Source organism: Protopterus annectens, chromosome 9.part0, assembly GCF_019279795.1.
Source record: "Protopterus annectens isolate FY-2018-M chromosome 9.part0, PAN1.0, whole genome shotgun sequence".
NCBI lineage: Eukaryota > Metazoa > Chordata > Ceratodontiformes > Protopteridae > Protopterus > Protopterus annectens.
In genome coordinates, this window is record NC_056743.1 from 265,277,093 (window position 1) to 265,292,271 (window position 15,179).

At 42.9% G+C, this 15,179-nt stretch overlaps 1 protein-coding gene across 1 annotated transcript in view; it reads left to right on the forward strand.

The window, feature by feature from the left end:
- Positions 1 to 15,179, forward strand: part of LOC122811177 — a 3,180,768-nt gene that overhangs the window by 3,084,631 nt on the left and 80,958 nt on the right. Inside the window, exon 28 of the mRNA XM_044082848.1 lies at positions 13,340 to 13,503. Coding sequence (XP_043938783.1) covers positions 13,340 to 13,503 — 164 coding nt within the window. The remainder of the gene's footprint in view (positions 1 to 13,339; positions 13,504 to 15,179) is intronic.

Genomic DNA, 15,179 nt, shown 5'->3' on the forward strand with positions numbered 1-15,179 from the left:
GCCCAATCCAGTCATCCCAGGCAGACAGACATTGGATCCCCTTTGAATGACACCAGAGTTTAAGCCAATTGTTAAAGCTGATCATCTTATCTCTGTATTGTGGCATCATTCTTGGTGAAGGTAGGATACTGCTCAAGGTCAGGGTCATACCTGCCTGGGCTACATAATCAGAGAATTAACTCTGTAAAGTGTAGAACTTGTTGGACTGTCTCCATCTGGCCAGTGGTTTTGACTGCTGCTGTATGTTCCCCAATTGCGGATGTCTGTTTGACTACCCATAGTATGTAGTGCTACGAAAACCAAGTTTTTCAGAAATGAACCCAAATGGTGTAAATCCAAAGATGCAAGTTAGCAACTGCTTAAAATAATCCTCAGAGGTCCCAATCGGTAAAATTCGCCACTTTATTGTCAAAATAACACCACCAAAACAAGTAGATCACGAGCACTTTCACCCGGTCTTACCGGGCATTTTCAAGTGTAATTAGCTAAACCAATAACTCTAGCTTTTATAGCGCAAGTGCGTTCTGTTAATTAACTAATTGATTAAAATATCACCATATTGTAAATAAATTAAATCCACTTCTACAAGCATTAAAGAGACAAATACATATTTAAAAATGCTCGACACAATAAATGCATTGTTAAAATGTATGTATAAAACTTATATGAATTTAAACAAAATTCATTCTGTATGTTAAAAGTTGTTTGTGAACCATTTGAACCAATTAAAACATCAGTACCATGGTGATATTTTAATCAATTAGTTCTATAAAAGCTAGAGTTATTGGTTTAGCTAATTACACTTGAAAAAGCCCGGTAAGACCGGGCCTTCGCTAAATGATCTACTTGTTTTGGTGGTGTTATTTTGACAATAAAGTGGCGAATCTTTCCTATTGGGACTTCTGAGGATTATTTAAAGCAGTTGCTAACTTGCATCTTTGGATTTACACCATTTGGGTTCATTTTTGAAACACTTGGTTTTCGTAGCAGTACATTGTGTTTGCTTGGTGCTCTCGGTGTAGGACCTGGTGGGTCCTTTTCCTAGTTTTTTCTTGGTAAACTGTTCCTTTCTTCTTACCCATATTATGTATTACTTGGCCTATCTATTTCCATGTTCCAGTAAGCGGAAATACAGCAAACCCTGAGTCCTGGTCATCTTCATAAAAGACATTCTTGAACATAAACCATGCCAAGACAGACGATGACAAAAACGATACACTCCACAGTCATAGGATACTGAGCTCTTTCACCCACTAACATGGGGCAACGTCGAGATGAGATACATTAGATAGTCATCCCTTATATACTTCCTTCAGAGTCAGTTTAAAGTCAACTAATTAATAGACTTGCTCATAGTTCAGTGGACCGTGCTCCAAGTCTTGATGATAAAGTGACATGTAGAACTCAGTGTTGCATACATTACTGAATGGAAACAATGATACAACAACGATGTGTTAATATAAATACAATATTGGTCAATACCATCAGTATATTGAAACATAGTTGATAATTGTTGTGAGTAAACCTTAGAATGTAGTGTGTTGGTAATGCTTTTGTATATCAATGTGTATAATTGTTGCATTAAGATTCCAAATCATGGAATAAATAAGTACAATTACATGCATATTTTGTATAAATATGAATGTACATAAGGGTCACAATGTTAAATATGAATATGACTGTATTATTACTATATCAATATGATATGGACTAAACTGTAGTTGTTTACATCTTGTTTTCAGGTGACAAATCTATGTCCATGCGTCATATATACGGGCCGTTGGACTGCTGTGTGTAGATATATACATGTGAACCCCTCGTTTCATACCTTGCTTTGTTACTGTCTGTGGATTACCTGTGTACACACATCAATTGCCATGCCATACCTTTCCACTGTACAGGTTCGGGCATGGTGTACGGCTGGTTGGCCCTTAATGTTGCTGTGTGTTACATTGACCTGTGTCTATCTGGCAATTCGCTGGCGTGTCATGTGAGACCTTCTTGCTTCTATAGGGACATGATCCCATAATTGTGACATGCTTCCACTGGCCATATATTTCTCTGTCGTCTGTGATCTGTGTGTCACCAGTCCTTTCAGGACACTTTCTATTGTTGTTCTTCTTTGGTTACATATATGGGTACTTTGGTATGTTGTGCTATTATTGTGTGTGGAGCATTTCTCCACGGGCCTCTGCTGACACTGGACATATATCCAGCTAGCCTAGCCCGGTCAACAAGTGTGAGCCCACTGAACACTTTTCGTACGGGGGCACCTTCTGACAAGTGGGTCGAGCCACAGATGCATAACCGTCGTCTATCCATACTACTAACGCACACGTTATTCTATCCACATTCTATGTTTGTCTTATCACATAGCGTGTGTTTCTCACTATTTCTAACGGTACTTTACATGGCATTGCCCGATTCCATACTTTCAGGGGCTGACAGTTTTGAGACATGTATGATTGACGTGGAGGACACGGCCTTAACATTCCCTGCTGTGAGCGGATCACACACGCACACGCGCACTTGCATTTCCTAATTGTGGGTTACGCGCGCACATGCATATCCGTTTTCTGGTTACATATGTTTACTGGGTCTGTGTGGTTACGTGGCCTGTGTTAGTTGTGACTGTTCCGGTAACATATCTCTGATCCGGTTGACGGGCGTGCGGAACGCACTTTCACCTTTACACATGTAACAGTCTTTGCGGCATGGGCGCATTACTGCGATGCACATTTATATGTTCTATAGTCGTAATTCAAATAGGACTGCATTCACATTTGCTGGTTACTGTGACCACTACACGTTAGCTGTTCGGTCTCATTTACATGCATACCCATGGTACTTAGCTAAATTTACATGTCCCCCCACCCCGCACTCACATACGTCACAGGCATCCATTCTCCTGCTGGGAAAGGTGCGGTACTACATGTTAAACATTCCTCATTCCCTCCCGCTCATGGCCCAGGATGCATATGTCGTGACCGCAGGGATATTCAGATCACAGGGGCTTATATCCCCTACGCATACAGGCCTTCAATTGTCAGGGTGTTCCTGTGGTGCTTTGGGTTTGGTCTTGTCCGCCTAGTGTACGGAACTGCCTTGACTGTGTACGAATGTCAGACGAGTCACATGGGCACGGTTTGTCCGTGTCTATGATACCATATCCCCCCCCCCATTATTCCTAACCGTGTGTGCTGATTGGCCGGCGTGCCCGTTGTAGATCTTGTTATAGTAATTGCACACGGTCTGGTCGAACGGACCTATTTCCATTACTAAACCTCGGTATTTATAACCTGTATCGCTATATTACATGGGTTTAACATTGCGTGATGGCTTCCACCGAGCCACGGACATGTCCGTTGCTTAGTTTGGGGCAGTCCCGCTCTGCTACACACATTTAACATGGCGGAACAGGTTGTACAGCTCAGCAACGGGGACATTGGGCTCTCCGTCGCTGTTTAGTATTGAATCGCTAAGTTGACATTATTTCACATAGCGTGACAGTGTCGACATTGGTTACGGACATCTCGCGCAGTACGTCCGCACCGCCGCGGGTGCCGTATGTCTGCTTTGGGTGGTGGACAGGCATTATGCTGTGCCATTATGTCTGGGAATATATGGTTTCTTTCCATAGATGATATAGCATACTAGCAATGACCCGCATCTGGGTGTGGGTACTGTAGGTGTGGCCTTAGGTCGGGTGGTGCCCTAGGCAAAAGGACTCCATGGTGCCCCCACCACATCACCCGCTACCCCCATCCTGGTGTACCTACACCGAATAAAGGCTGGAAAGGTGCCCCTAGCAGAGCGTCACCCTAGGCAGCTGCCTACTTGGCCTATGCCTAAGGCCGGCTATGTGTGTGGTCCCTCGGGCGTCGGCCTCGGGAACGCACCACATCTGCCGTGGGTATGTCTAGCATCACCCACATCCAGGCGTGGTTTATTGCTATGATGTTCCATGTGTACGGACACATGTGTTTGGACAACATACAATAGCTTCTGCTATTGGCATACAATGCTGTGGGTGGTGCCGGTTACCATACATATGGCTTTCTCAAAAGCTGACTTCACACTTCTAAACACTAGTGTGGTCTCCTTTAAGGCCCCTGAGCCAGTGGTAAACATTACTCAAGCCACTGAATCACTTACATATGCCTTCTACCAGCACCTACAGGACTGCATGGATCAGGCAATCCCTTACACAACTGTGACTCTTTGTACCAAAGCCAAGCATCCAGTCTGGTGTACCCCAGCCATACACAAGCTCTACAACGACAGGAGGTAGCTACTACAAGACAGAGCAGAATCCTTGTAAGGTATAACACCCTTGCTCGTTATATGTGAAGAACTACAAGCTCTCATGACATCATCCAGGGCAAATCCGACAGATATATCACCAAGGACTCGACAGACAATCATACGGCCTTCTTTAGCTATGTTGGACACCTGGGAGGACACTCCCAAATATGCTCGGACTGGGTTCAGAATGATGTGCAGTTTACTGAACCTACACACATTGCCAACATACTGGCTGACAGGTTCGGTGCAAACATCCCCCCCCCCACATGGAGAGATATCTGTACCAGAGGATTGTGGCCCCCGAAACATCTGTAATGCACAGGTGGGAAATGCTCTCTCCAAGGCAGTAAACACAGCATCCATGGGACCAGATGGTGTCCCGGCTGTGTACTCCACGAACTCATTGAGGAATTAGACCCACAGTTAGGACAGCTGTTTAATCTTAGCCTCACCTCAGGTAACGTACCCAAGTTGTGGCACACGGCGACTGTAGTCCCACTTCACAGGGGCAGTGCCTCCACTGACCCTGGTAATTACCGTCCCATTAGCTTGACAAGCCTTATCTGCAAAGCCATGGAGAAGGATCATAATGGAACTCATAGATGAAGACATAGGGGACTTGCATACTTTGCATCCAACCCAGTTTGGCTTGGTCAAAGGCAGATCATGCGTTTTAAACTTGGTTGACTTTTTAGGAACAGTCACCGAGGCCATTGATGAGGGTCAGACAGTCCATACAGCCTACCTTGACCTGGCAAAGGCCTTCAACACAATACCCCCCTCAGGTATCATTGATAAACCCGTCGGCTTGGATGTGAACCTGTACATCGCAGGATGGGTTGCAAACTGGCTAGGTGACAGAACCCACACGGTCATAGTTGCTGGCACCATGTCAGACTCACAGCTGGTCACAGGCGGTGTCCCACGGGGCTCAGTCCTGGGTCCACTCTTTTTCAGCATCTACATTTCCAAAGTACAAGCAAACACAGGGGGGTTATGGCTGACAATGTTTGCAGATGACTGCGAACTGGGTGCCATAGTGGGACGCACATCTGACACAGATATCCTTCAGAAGGGCCTCACAGATATGGATATCTGGTGCCAGGGACATGGCCTACAGCTAAATGCCGGGAAATGCATAGTCATACCTTTCTGGAAGAACAAGGTTACCCCTAGCTGCCATATAGGTGGCAATCCACTGAGCACAGAGGGAGTTACCAGGGATCTGGGGACCCAGGTTGTCAGTAACCGTTCGTTCGACACACACGTTGCTAACGTAGTTAGGTAGACCTTCTACATTGCCCACCTGATCATGCAGGGATTCACATCTAGATCAGGGGAGGTCATCGTCTCCTTGTACTCATCACTCATTAGACCTATGATTGAGTACAATGCCCCATTCGGAAGGTATCTGACCCGACACCTGCAGCAGCTGGGAAGGCCCCATAAGTTCATCGTCAAACGGATGCAGGGTCTCAGGAATATGTGTTATGCTGCCCGACTGAAAGGACTCCTGCTCCATTCAGTCACATACCACTTGCTCAGTGGTGACCTGTGCCTGACATACAAGGCCATGTCGACCCATATTTGATGACTATGCTTCACCTAATGAATCTACATCCCTCAGAACCACAGGGGCAGGTGACGTGAACCTTGACACGGTCATTAATAGAATGTGCTGGAGGGACAGATTCATAACCCAGACACTCACTATGCCGTGGAACAACATCCCAGTACATGTGAGGCAGAGCACCTCGCTGGCCTTGTTCAAGGGGGATCTTGACCAATGGATGGGAGATCGCAGATATACCCCAGGGATTACTTCAATGTCACTGCTTGACAGAGGTACAGCAATATAATAGGCATTGTTTTCTTCGGACTGGAGGGGTGGCAAAGGCAACATAACTATGGGCTAGGGTTATAGCTGCCCTTGGGCAGATAGCCTACTATGTACCTATGGACCTATGAACCTATGTTCATAGTTTGTCCCATTCACACTTGTCTATCCCCTGTCCTCATTCGTATGTGTATATTTCTGTGGCACATGATTGAACTATGTATTACCTGCAGGTATGCTGTGTACAGTGCACATACGTCACGGTTGATTACAGTGTATCTGTGTACCTACCTCTGTGATACTGAGGACTACCACACATCCTTCACAGCATTACATGCATATGTCCATACTATTATTCGTTGGCCTGTGGGGGGTTGTTAGGGCAACGGTTACACGTATCCCTGTTTGTGCACACATCATGGTAGTCTTTGACCAGCCTCCATTGCTATCGTGGGATGGACGGTGGTGTTGGTGTGTGTTTGGGTTGTGTTTCCACTGCCGGTACATCTGTGGGGGGTGGGGTTGGCACATGTTCCTCTTTGCAGGGAGCCCCATCCTGGACATTTGTGTCATGCGTCAACACTTGGCACGTGCCATATGTCCTGTGATATTCCCACAGTCATGTATGCCTTCCTGCATTACTACTGCGTGTTACTGGCAGTTTGTATCTGGTAAGCATGGCTATTATGTTGGATAGCTTGGCCTATTCCCATGCTATGACATACCCATTCATCCAGGCATATACATGTTATTCCATCCTTTGCGTTGGCCGTGGGTGTTTGGCCATCTGGCAACGCTATTCTCAACGTGTGATGTCCCACCTTCACCTTCTGTGCATGTGGCACCCTGTTGGGGCGTCCTGCTTGGTGGGCGGATGTTCCGCCATATGTGTTGTGTTTGACATGTCTGCATAGCTAATCATCAGTACGGTGGCTGAACATACTGCCTTGTCCAGATGTGTACAGTTATGGGCACCGTGGCGTGTGAACGCCTATGGGATTTCGACAGGTCCATACCACATGTGGGATGTACACATTCTGCCGACACATTCACATGCAGCCATTTGGATATCAGTACCTGAGGTGGGATGTTGACATGTGGGGTACATATTTGCCCGCGTGGCACTGCCTAGGACAGTACTTCATACTACATTTCAGGTATACCCATTGTGTGTAGGTGTGCAGCTGCGCAAGGCTGCTAGCTGGGTTGGGTGCACGGTCATACATGGGTGCGGGTTACGTGCTATGATGGAGCTGTTGTGTATTACATTTGCATGCATGGGTTCTGCTTCTGGATATTACGCTTCGGCATACGCCGTCCTATGTGTATCGACGGCACGCGTTGCTGGGTGTAGTACATGTTGCTATGCACATGTTTGTCTGTGTTTAGGGTATCTGGTTTCCTTCTGGTTGTTATATCGACACGGCTGCCCGGCTGTGTACTCTCACTACTGCTGGTGACCTTGCCCATGGGGCTACTTGTGTGTTGGTGCGGCGCGCTGACATGCTGTGGTACACCTTCACTGGGTATGCCCACTGACAGTGCATTGCGTGATGGACACGGTATTACGCGTATCCTTTGTTCCTTGGACGGGTACAATTTGGACTTCGTGGGTTCATGTTTGGTTCTCCGTTTTGTGTGAACGGGTACTATGTTGCATACTCTGCATACGTTTCATTATCCACGGACCCTGGCTGGTGCGGTTACTATTGCAGGCGGCCTGTGACAGTCAGCACTTTAGGTTGCTCATCGCCTGCCGGCTTGGCCCTACGGCGCATCCTACTTGGGCTCGCGCGTGCCCTCTGCACGTGTCTGTGGTTGCGGCGCACTCATTACTATGCATGTGGCGCTGCTACGCCGATTATACACTGCACTGCCAGCGCAAGCCTTACACTGGCCTTGCGCCGAGCTTCATGAATCCCGGGGAAGGACTTTAGCTCATGTTAAGAACAAAATAAATGCAGTGTTGTGTTGTAGCTTTTGCTTAAACAAGTGCTATTCTGTAAAATACACAGCACCTGTTTTACATAAAAAAAATATATTTTTTTATTTATCTCTGTTTTATATATATATATATATATATATATATATATATATATATATATATGGATCTACTACTTTTGATCTACAGCACATTTGATCAAAACTCATTTGATCAAAAACCAGTATTCATGGCAATTAACAGGGATTTGTCCCCCTCCCCAAAGTTGTGCAACCGTGGAGCTGATATATAAAGGTGGGGGGGGAGAAAATAAAAGAAACTGTATATATTTTAGATGAAAATAGGTGGGGGGCTTTGCCCCCTCACACACCCCCTACCTTTATATATCAACTCCAGGGTCACATGACTTTGGGGAGGGGGACAAATCCCTGTTAATCCATGAATACTGGTTTTCAGTCACGTGCTGTCGATCAAAAGAGTTTCGATCAAATGTGCTGTCGATCAAAAGAGTTTCGATCAAATGTGCTGTCGATCAAAAGTAGTAGATCCATATATATATATATATATATATATATATATATATATGTGTGTGTGTGTGTGTATATATATATATATATATATATATATATATATATATATATATATATATAGAGAGAGAGAGAGAACTGAACCTGATCCTAAGTGTTTTGGAGAGGAATATATATATTTTTTTTTAGTATTTAGCTTATAAAATAGCTGTTAATAGTGCTGAATCCCTGACTTTGCTCCAAATAATCTGAGTTGGAGTAGCTGCTCAGGTGCCTAAAGAGCTGGGGTGGGGGGAAGCATATGGCTTGCCAGTCTTGGAGGGAGGAGATTGGTGGTGGTTACCCCGGTGGCCACAACCCCTCTTGTGCAAATGGGGGCTTGCATGATAGGTAAGGGCTGTTCTAGTGAGTACATAGGTTTGGTCTGGTGTTTGTTAGACCTTGAGAATGTATATGAATGAACCCATGGAGGATGTAGAATGGCCTTCTGGTGATGTGGGTGCTCATATAACCACCAGAAGGGACAGAAATGAGGGGGGAAATGTCCCCTTAGCTGATTCTCTTAATGAGGGAGGGTTACTAGATGAGTAAGTGGTTTGAGTAGTTTCCTGGCCTGGCGACAGTTAGTGTCCATCTTGGGCCTTTTGGACATGAACTGTCTGCCAAGGCAGCCAGACAGATACACAAGCATGAGCAGAGGCACAGATGTCTCCATGGCTGCCTGGATAACAACTCCTTCAGGTCACCTTTCACGCATGTGTAGACTGGGCCTACTGCCTCTGAGATTGAATGGGTTCAAAGTGTTACGACGGTCAACAGATACAGAGGGAAAAATCTTCTGGGAAAAAATTATTTCAGTTAACTGGTGCAAAAACAATAGCATGCAACTTTTGCAGTGCACACTCTTTGTGATTTGTTCATTTTACCCAAGTTAATTCTGACTGGTTGCTATTTTGAAATGGACAGGATTATTATTGAATAGCCACCAACGTGAATGCTGACTAGGAATGGTGCACTCTGTTATGGGGCATGCTTACTGTTGTCTTTTGTGCCAATAGGTTAATCCCTCCAACCACATCCCCACACATGAACACAACTTAAACTGACTCTTTACAAACAAAGCACTGCCAAAACTCAGCATGACTCTCCAAGACACCATAGATCAGCATGGCTGGTTTTACATAACTCAAGTCTCAATGTGCTTTAATGTACCATCCTCATTTAAGCTAGTCTAGACGGAACCTATGAGATCTCTGTGTCTGTCAGCTATCAAACACTCCTGTAGTTATAGAGAGTTGTATAGGTGCTGAAAATATAATGACCCCTGTTTGAGCTATACCAGAGATGGAGTTAGTAAGATGAGCAGGTGGCATGGTATTAGACCTAGAGTTTCATATATCTGGTTAGAAAGGGTAAAGGAGGTAATGAAGTCAAGAGATCAGACATGAAAGGAGAAAGCCACAGAAGGAAATACTTGGAATAAGTTTTACACTTTCAGGAAAATTATTAGAACAACCCTGCAGGCTGAAAGGGGTAGAAGAGTATAACAAGTAACACTGTGTGTGGTGGGAGAATCAAAATTCTAATGTCAGTTATTTAGCTAAATGGTTTAAAGACTAACCAGGTGTCAGCAGTAGTGAACAATGTAGTAAAAAAAACATAATAATCAAGTAAATAACATGGTAATGGAAAACAGAAAGATGAAGGATGAATACAAGGAAGAGAAAATTATGAAAACAAGTAACACATTTAAGAAGACAGTAGTAGAAATGAGCCACTAGTTATTCTGAGTATGTTCTCCATTTTCTAAAAAAAGCCTGAATTTATGGCTCTGTTCGCAGCTTGATCTTGCCCTTTTTATTACAGCAGTCCCACTTTGACTGCAAAATGTGTTCTTGAACTTGTCCATTTTGTCAACAGTCATCATCTCTTCATGGAAATTTACATCATGCATGCATTGCACTTTCTGCAACAAAATGCCTCCTCTTGTTACTGACCTCTATCTTCAAGCTTTATGTCATCATGCACCACATTCCTGAATAGTTTATTTTCCTAAAGATGCTTTATATACTTTACCTACACTTCTACTATTTAAAGGGCTCTGCTATATCCCCTCTTTCTGTTTTATCATGATTATTCTGCTTTATTATGTTCTATTTATCCAACACAGTATGAGTTGTATGTTCTTCATTAGAAAGTCACAGTGACCCAGCGGAGTCCCTCAGAGATTAGTGCTGGGACCGATCCTTTTTGGTATTTACTTTGCAGATCTCAAAGCAGAGAGCCAAGACCTCTTGTTAACAGGGGATTGCAAACTTGGTGTGGTGTGGGGTTAAGTTACCCTTTGATGCCCAAACCCTTCAGAATGAACTGCCCCTAGTAAGCTCTTGGTTTACTAAAATTGGACTAAATCTAAATGCTAAAAAATGTAGTATCATTACTTATCGTCAGCTCCCTGTCCCATCATCATACTGTATAGAAAAAATTCCACTATGAAATGAAAATGTAGTCAGTAACCTAGATACTTCGTTTCATGGCTCCCTCCCATTTGAACACCAGGAAACAATAGTTGTCAGGAAGCCTTTCACTTAGTCCAGCTAATTGCCAAAGGAGTATCGTTGACATCTAAAGAGTAATCACTCTCTTGTACTCTGCATTGATCAGACTGAGTATCAAGTCCAAGACACTCTTTAAGATATATCACTAAACATATTTATAAAAAAAAAGACTCCCAATGGTTTTTAACCAAATGATCACAGGCCTAAAGTTCCTGAGCTACAATGAGAACCTGGAAACATTATTCCTTTATTCATTGTTTTATTGACTTTTAAGGGGATACCTTTGTCAATCTCACTGTGCCATTGGAGATTCAATAGTTATGGATCTCTGTTTTATCTGCAAATCTAACATTTCCAATACTAGAATCAGGGACATAATTTTTTGCCAACAGATAAATAAAACACAGTGGAGGGACAGGTGTATAACCCAGTGCTTTGCAATCCCCTGGAATAAACTCCCCTGGAATGTTAGGGGGTGTGACTCACTATCTTCCTTTAAGCATAACCTAGATGAAGGGGCGGCTGTCCATAAATTTATGCAGGGTATTACCTGGTATGACCTTCCTGTAAAAATGATGTGTGGTCTGAAGGGAGAGTACTAGCAAGGTATGAATGGTCATAAAACTCAGTGGCCGTGGAATATATATGAATTATCTAGGATATTCAGTCCTGAATCCACCAATCTCTTGTACACTTACCTTTTGCATCAGAGCTTGAATCACCATTATTGCCCTCCTTTAAACCACCTATTCCTTTATGGGAGAGATCTTTTAGAATTGTGAATTTTTGATGCCTGATTTATGAATAAGTTCAGCAGTGCCTGTGTGATTGAAAAATACAATGAGTTATGTGGAAATAACTTTGACTAAGTTTGCTGTGGTCATGAATTTCTCTTTTCCTGGCATGTACCAACTTTGGGTTTAGAGTGCTGAAGTGTGGAAATGCAAGTGATAGAGCCTCTTACATGGGGGATGTTTGCTCGTTACAAAGAAAAATGTTTCTTGGTAAGTTTTGTTTGTCAACTCCCAGTGTTGATGCTGTAGGTACTAACAAATCGGGTGTCACTAGACATTTTGTCAGTCAAGGCTCATATACATAAACATCTATCTATATATTCCCTCCAAAATGAACATATTATGTTGTAAGATATCACACCAGTGACCTGCACAAAGGTAATTTTACCTACTTTTTTTTTTACTGCTTTGCATGACCATAAGGACCCAATGAGTAATCCACCATGAAAGCAGAAACACTATCTCTGCTGTTTGGTACTATAGTTGGTATTTCCTCCCTGACAAAATTAATGATAGTTAGATGCCTAAGTGACTTCATCTTCTGACAGATGAGGGCATCAGTGCCTTTTCCTCTATTGCTGTGGTGATTGGATCTAGTCCATGTTTGTCAGACTGAGGAATGCCACCAGCAACACACCCCTTTATTTAATGTGGTTTTTATTTTCTTATTCCCCTGTCTGCACCCAAGCTGAAGATGCAAAGAACATTTTCTGATACCCAGAGGTACCTTACATGGTTCCAGATAGCACCAATCTCTTCTTAACTCATTCCCTCCAGTACAGCTCTTTTGAGTGTGTACCTGTAACTCCCAATGGGTGTGGCTTGAGCCTTTAAAAAATGAACTTATCACCTTACAAGACAGTTCTACCAAATATTTATTGACAGAGGTCAAATATCAATACAATTGTGTTTGCCATCATGTATACTTCAAGAAAAAAAATCTTCTGATACCTTGTATGTAGCATGGTTCTGGAATTATTAATGCAAATATCAACAAGTAATATTTGAAGTGTAGAGGAGCAGTAGGAGGTAACTGCAGATGCACCTCTAGGCGTCACTCAGATGTAATGAGTTAATTTTCTTTGTACACTTTTAACCTCTCTTATGTCCTTATTATAAAGAAGTCTTCTGCTTTTATCCAGCCTGACATATATGAGCAAAGTATACCTTGCATTGCTACATTTGGGTCATACTCATGGATAAATGAGCAAATTCTTGTATTAGTAGATTATTGAACTAGGAATGGGGACAGACAGTTTGAGGAAGTAATAAGCTATGTAAATGGTATCCCAGCAACTGCTTAATATCTCAGGAGAAAGATGCTTATTAGTGGTATCTCTTTTACTGTGCTCACATTGTTTTTGTTGTTTTACTAGATCATTTAGTCATCGTGCTTTGTGGATGTACGTGGGGCAACAAGTACTACCAAGAGTTGACTCCAACCCCAGTTGTGGAAGAGGTAATACAGGGCTGCTGACAATAAAGGCTCAGTTAAACAGCCCTGCATCAGTGTACTGCTTTGGGAATCCCCCTCCAACAGGTGAGTTATAGTGTAACATGGCAGTATGACATAATACTTCTACCATACTGATCCTTTCATACAGCACAGTGACCCCAGCAGATGCTAAATATAGGATGGAAAAATGCCTGAGGATGCATTCCTTCTGAAGGGGTGAAAATAAGAAAAAGCTGTAAATGCTTTCTGCCATTGATCAGGTGAGTTTCCATAGCTGAGGTAGCATGTGAAAGTTATTCAGGTATGCAAATCAGCTTATGCTCAGGTACAGAAACTGAAAGAATTGGGAACACACTTCCTGGTTGTTTTCAGAACATTTACTGATATTCTGATATCCAGAATATTGTTGACGGGTAGACAGAACAATAGTTTAGTAACGTTTCTTAAAGGAAACACAGACCAGGATCGCTTTCTTGTTTGAGACTGTCATAATGAAACTGACTGGGGAGTACTTAAGGCAAATAATGTATTGAACAGAAAGCAGCAAAGAGAAGGGGACAGTCACAAAAATTAACTTGATTTTCATCAGTACAGTATGATAAATTAAGCAATGGATAAAAGACAGGGTAGCCATATGAAGACTATTGTTTTTAAATGGATAAAAGACAGAGTACCCATATGAAGACTATTGTTTTTATGCTAAGCCTTTATTTGAGTGATTGAGTCATTCATTTTTCAATTAATTTTTTTTTTCTGTTCAGTATCACAGTAGAACTAAAGCCTATTCCAGCACAAGAGAGAAAAAATAATCCCAGATGGGAGAAGGGATGCACACAAACAACAGTTCCAATATTGTCTATTTTCACCCATTTCAAACATATGGGTTGTTGTATCCAACTGGATCTGACCTTGGCACCAACCCTGAAGCTTCTTTGGATCCACAGCTCTTACTCCTCCCCTACCCATAATTCCCTGGACTCCTCTGACTCCTCTCCTACCCATAGTTCCCTGGACTCCTCCTTAGCTGCTGAAATCTTGTTTACCACTCAGAGTCATCAAAGGTGTGAAAGAGGTCTCCTACAGAGCATTGTATCCTTTGTGGATCAAGTTTAACTCTTTCTCCTACTAAGAGAGCTTTCTCTCTCTTTTTTTATTATTTTAATTATAAAACAAAACAAAAAAAAAACCATGACAATGTCTAAACACATATTTTTGCAGGGGAAAACACTCCTGCACCCACCACACCCCCTGCAACCTAAATATACTAACTCCGAGATCGCTGTACAGTGAAAAGAATGGTACTGTAGATCACAATACAGTGCAGATCGGGAACATTACCATTCTCTTCACTGTAGTGCAATCTGGGAGTTGATATATTTAATTTGCAGGGAGTGTGGGGGATACAAGGGGGGCTTGCCCCCTGTAAAAACATGTTTTTAGACGTTGTCATTTTTTTTTTTTTTTGTTTTGTTTTATAATTTTGAGATTCCACAATCTCGACATTATGGGTTCAGGATATTGAAAGTCGAGATTGTGGGATCTCAAAATTTATGTCTTCGATTAAGTAGATCTTTATTCCTTGTCTGTGCAGTCATGTGAGGCTGTACCCACTATTCCTTAACAATTTGGGATTTTCTAAGTTAGGGTTTCCTTTCATAAAATTGCTGTATGAGACAAAGAGGTGGGGCAAACTCAATCTGAGCAGCTAAGGTTGAGTCCAGTGAATTATGGGTAGGGGAAGAGTCAAAGCTCTGGATCCA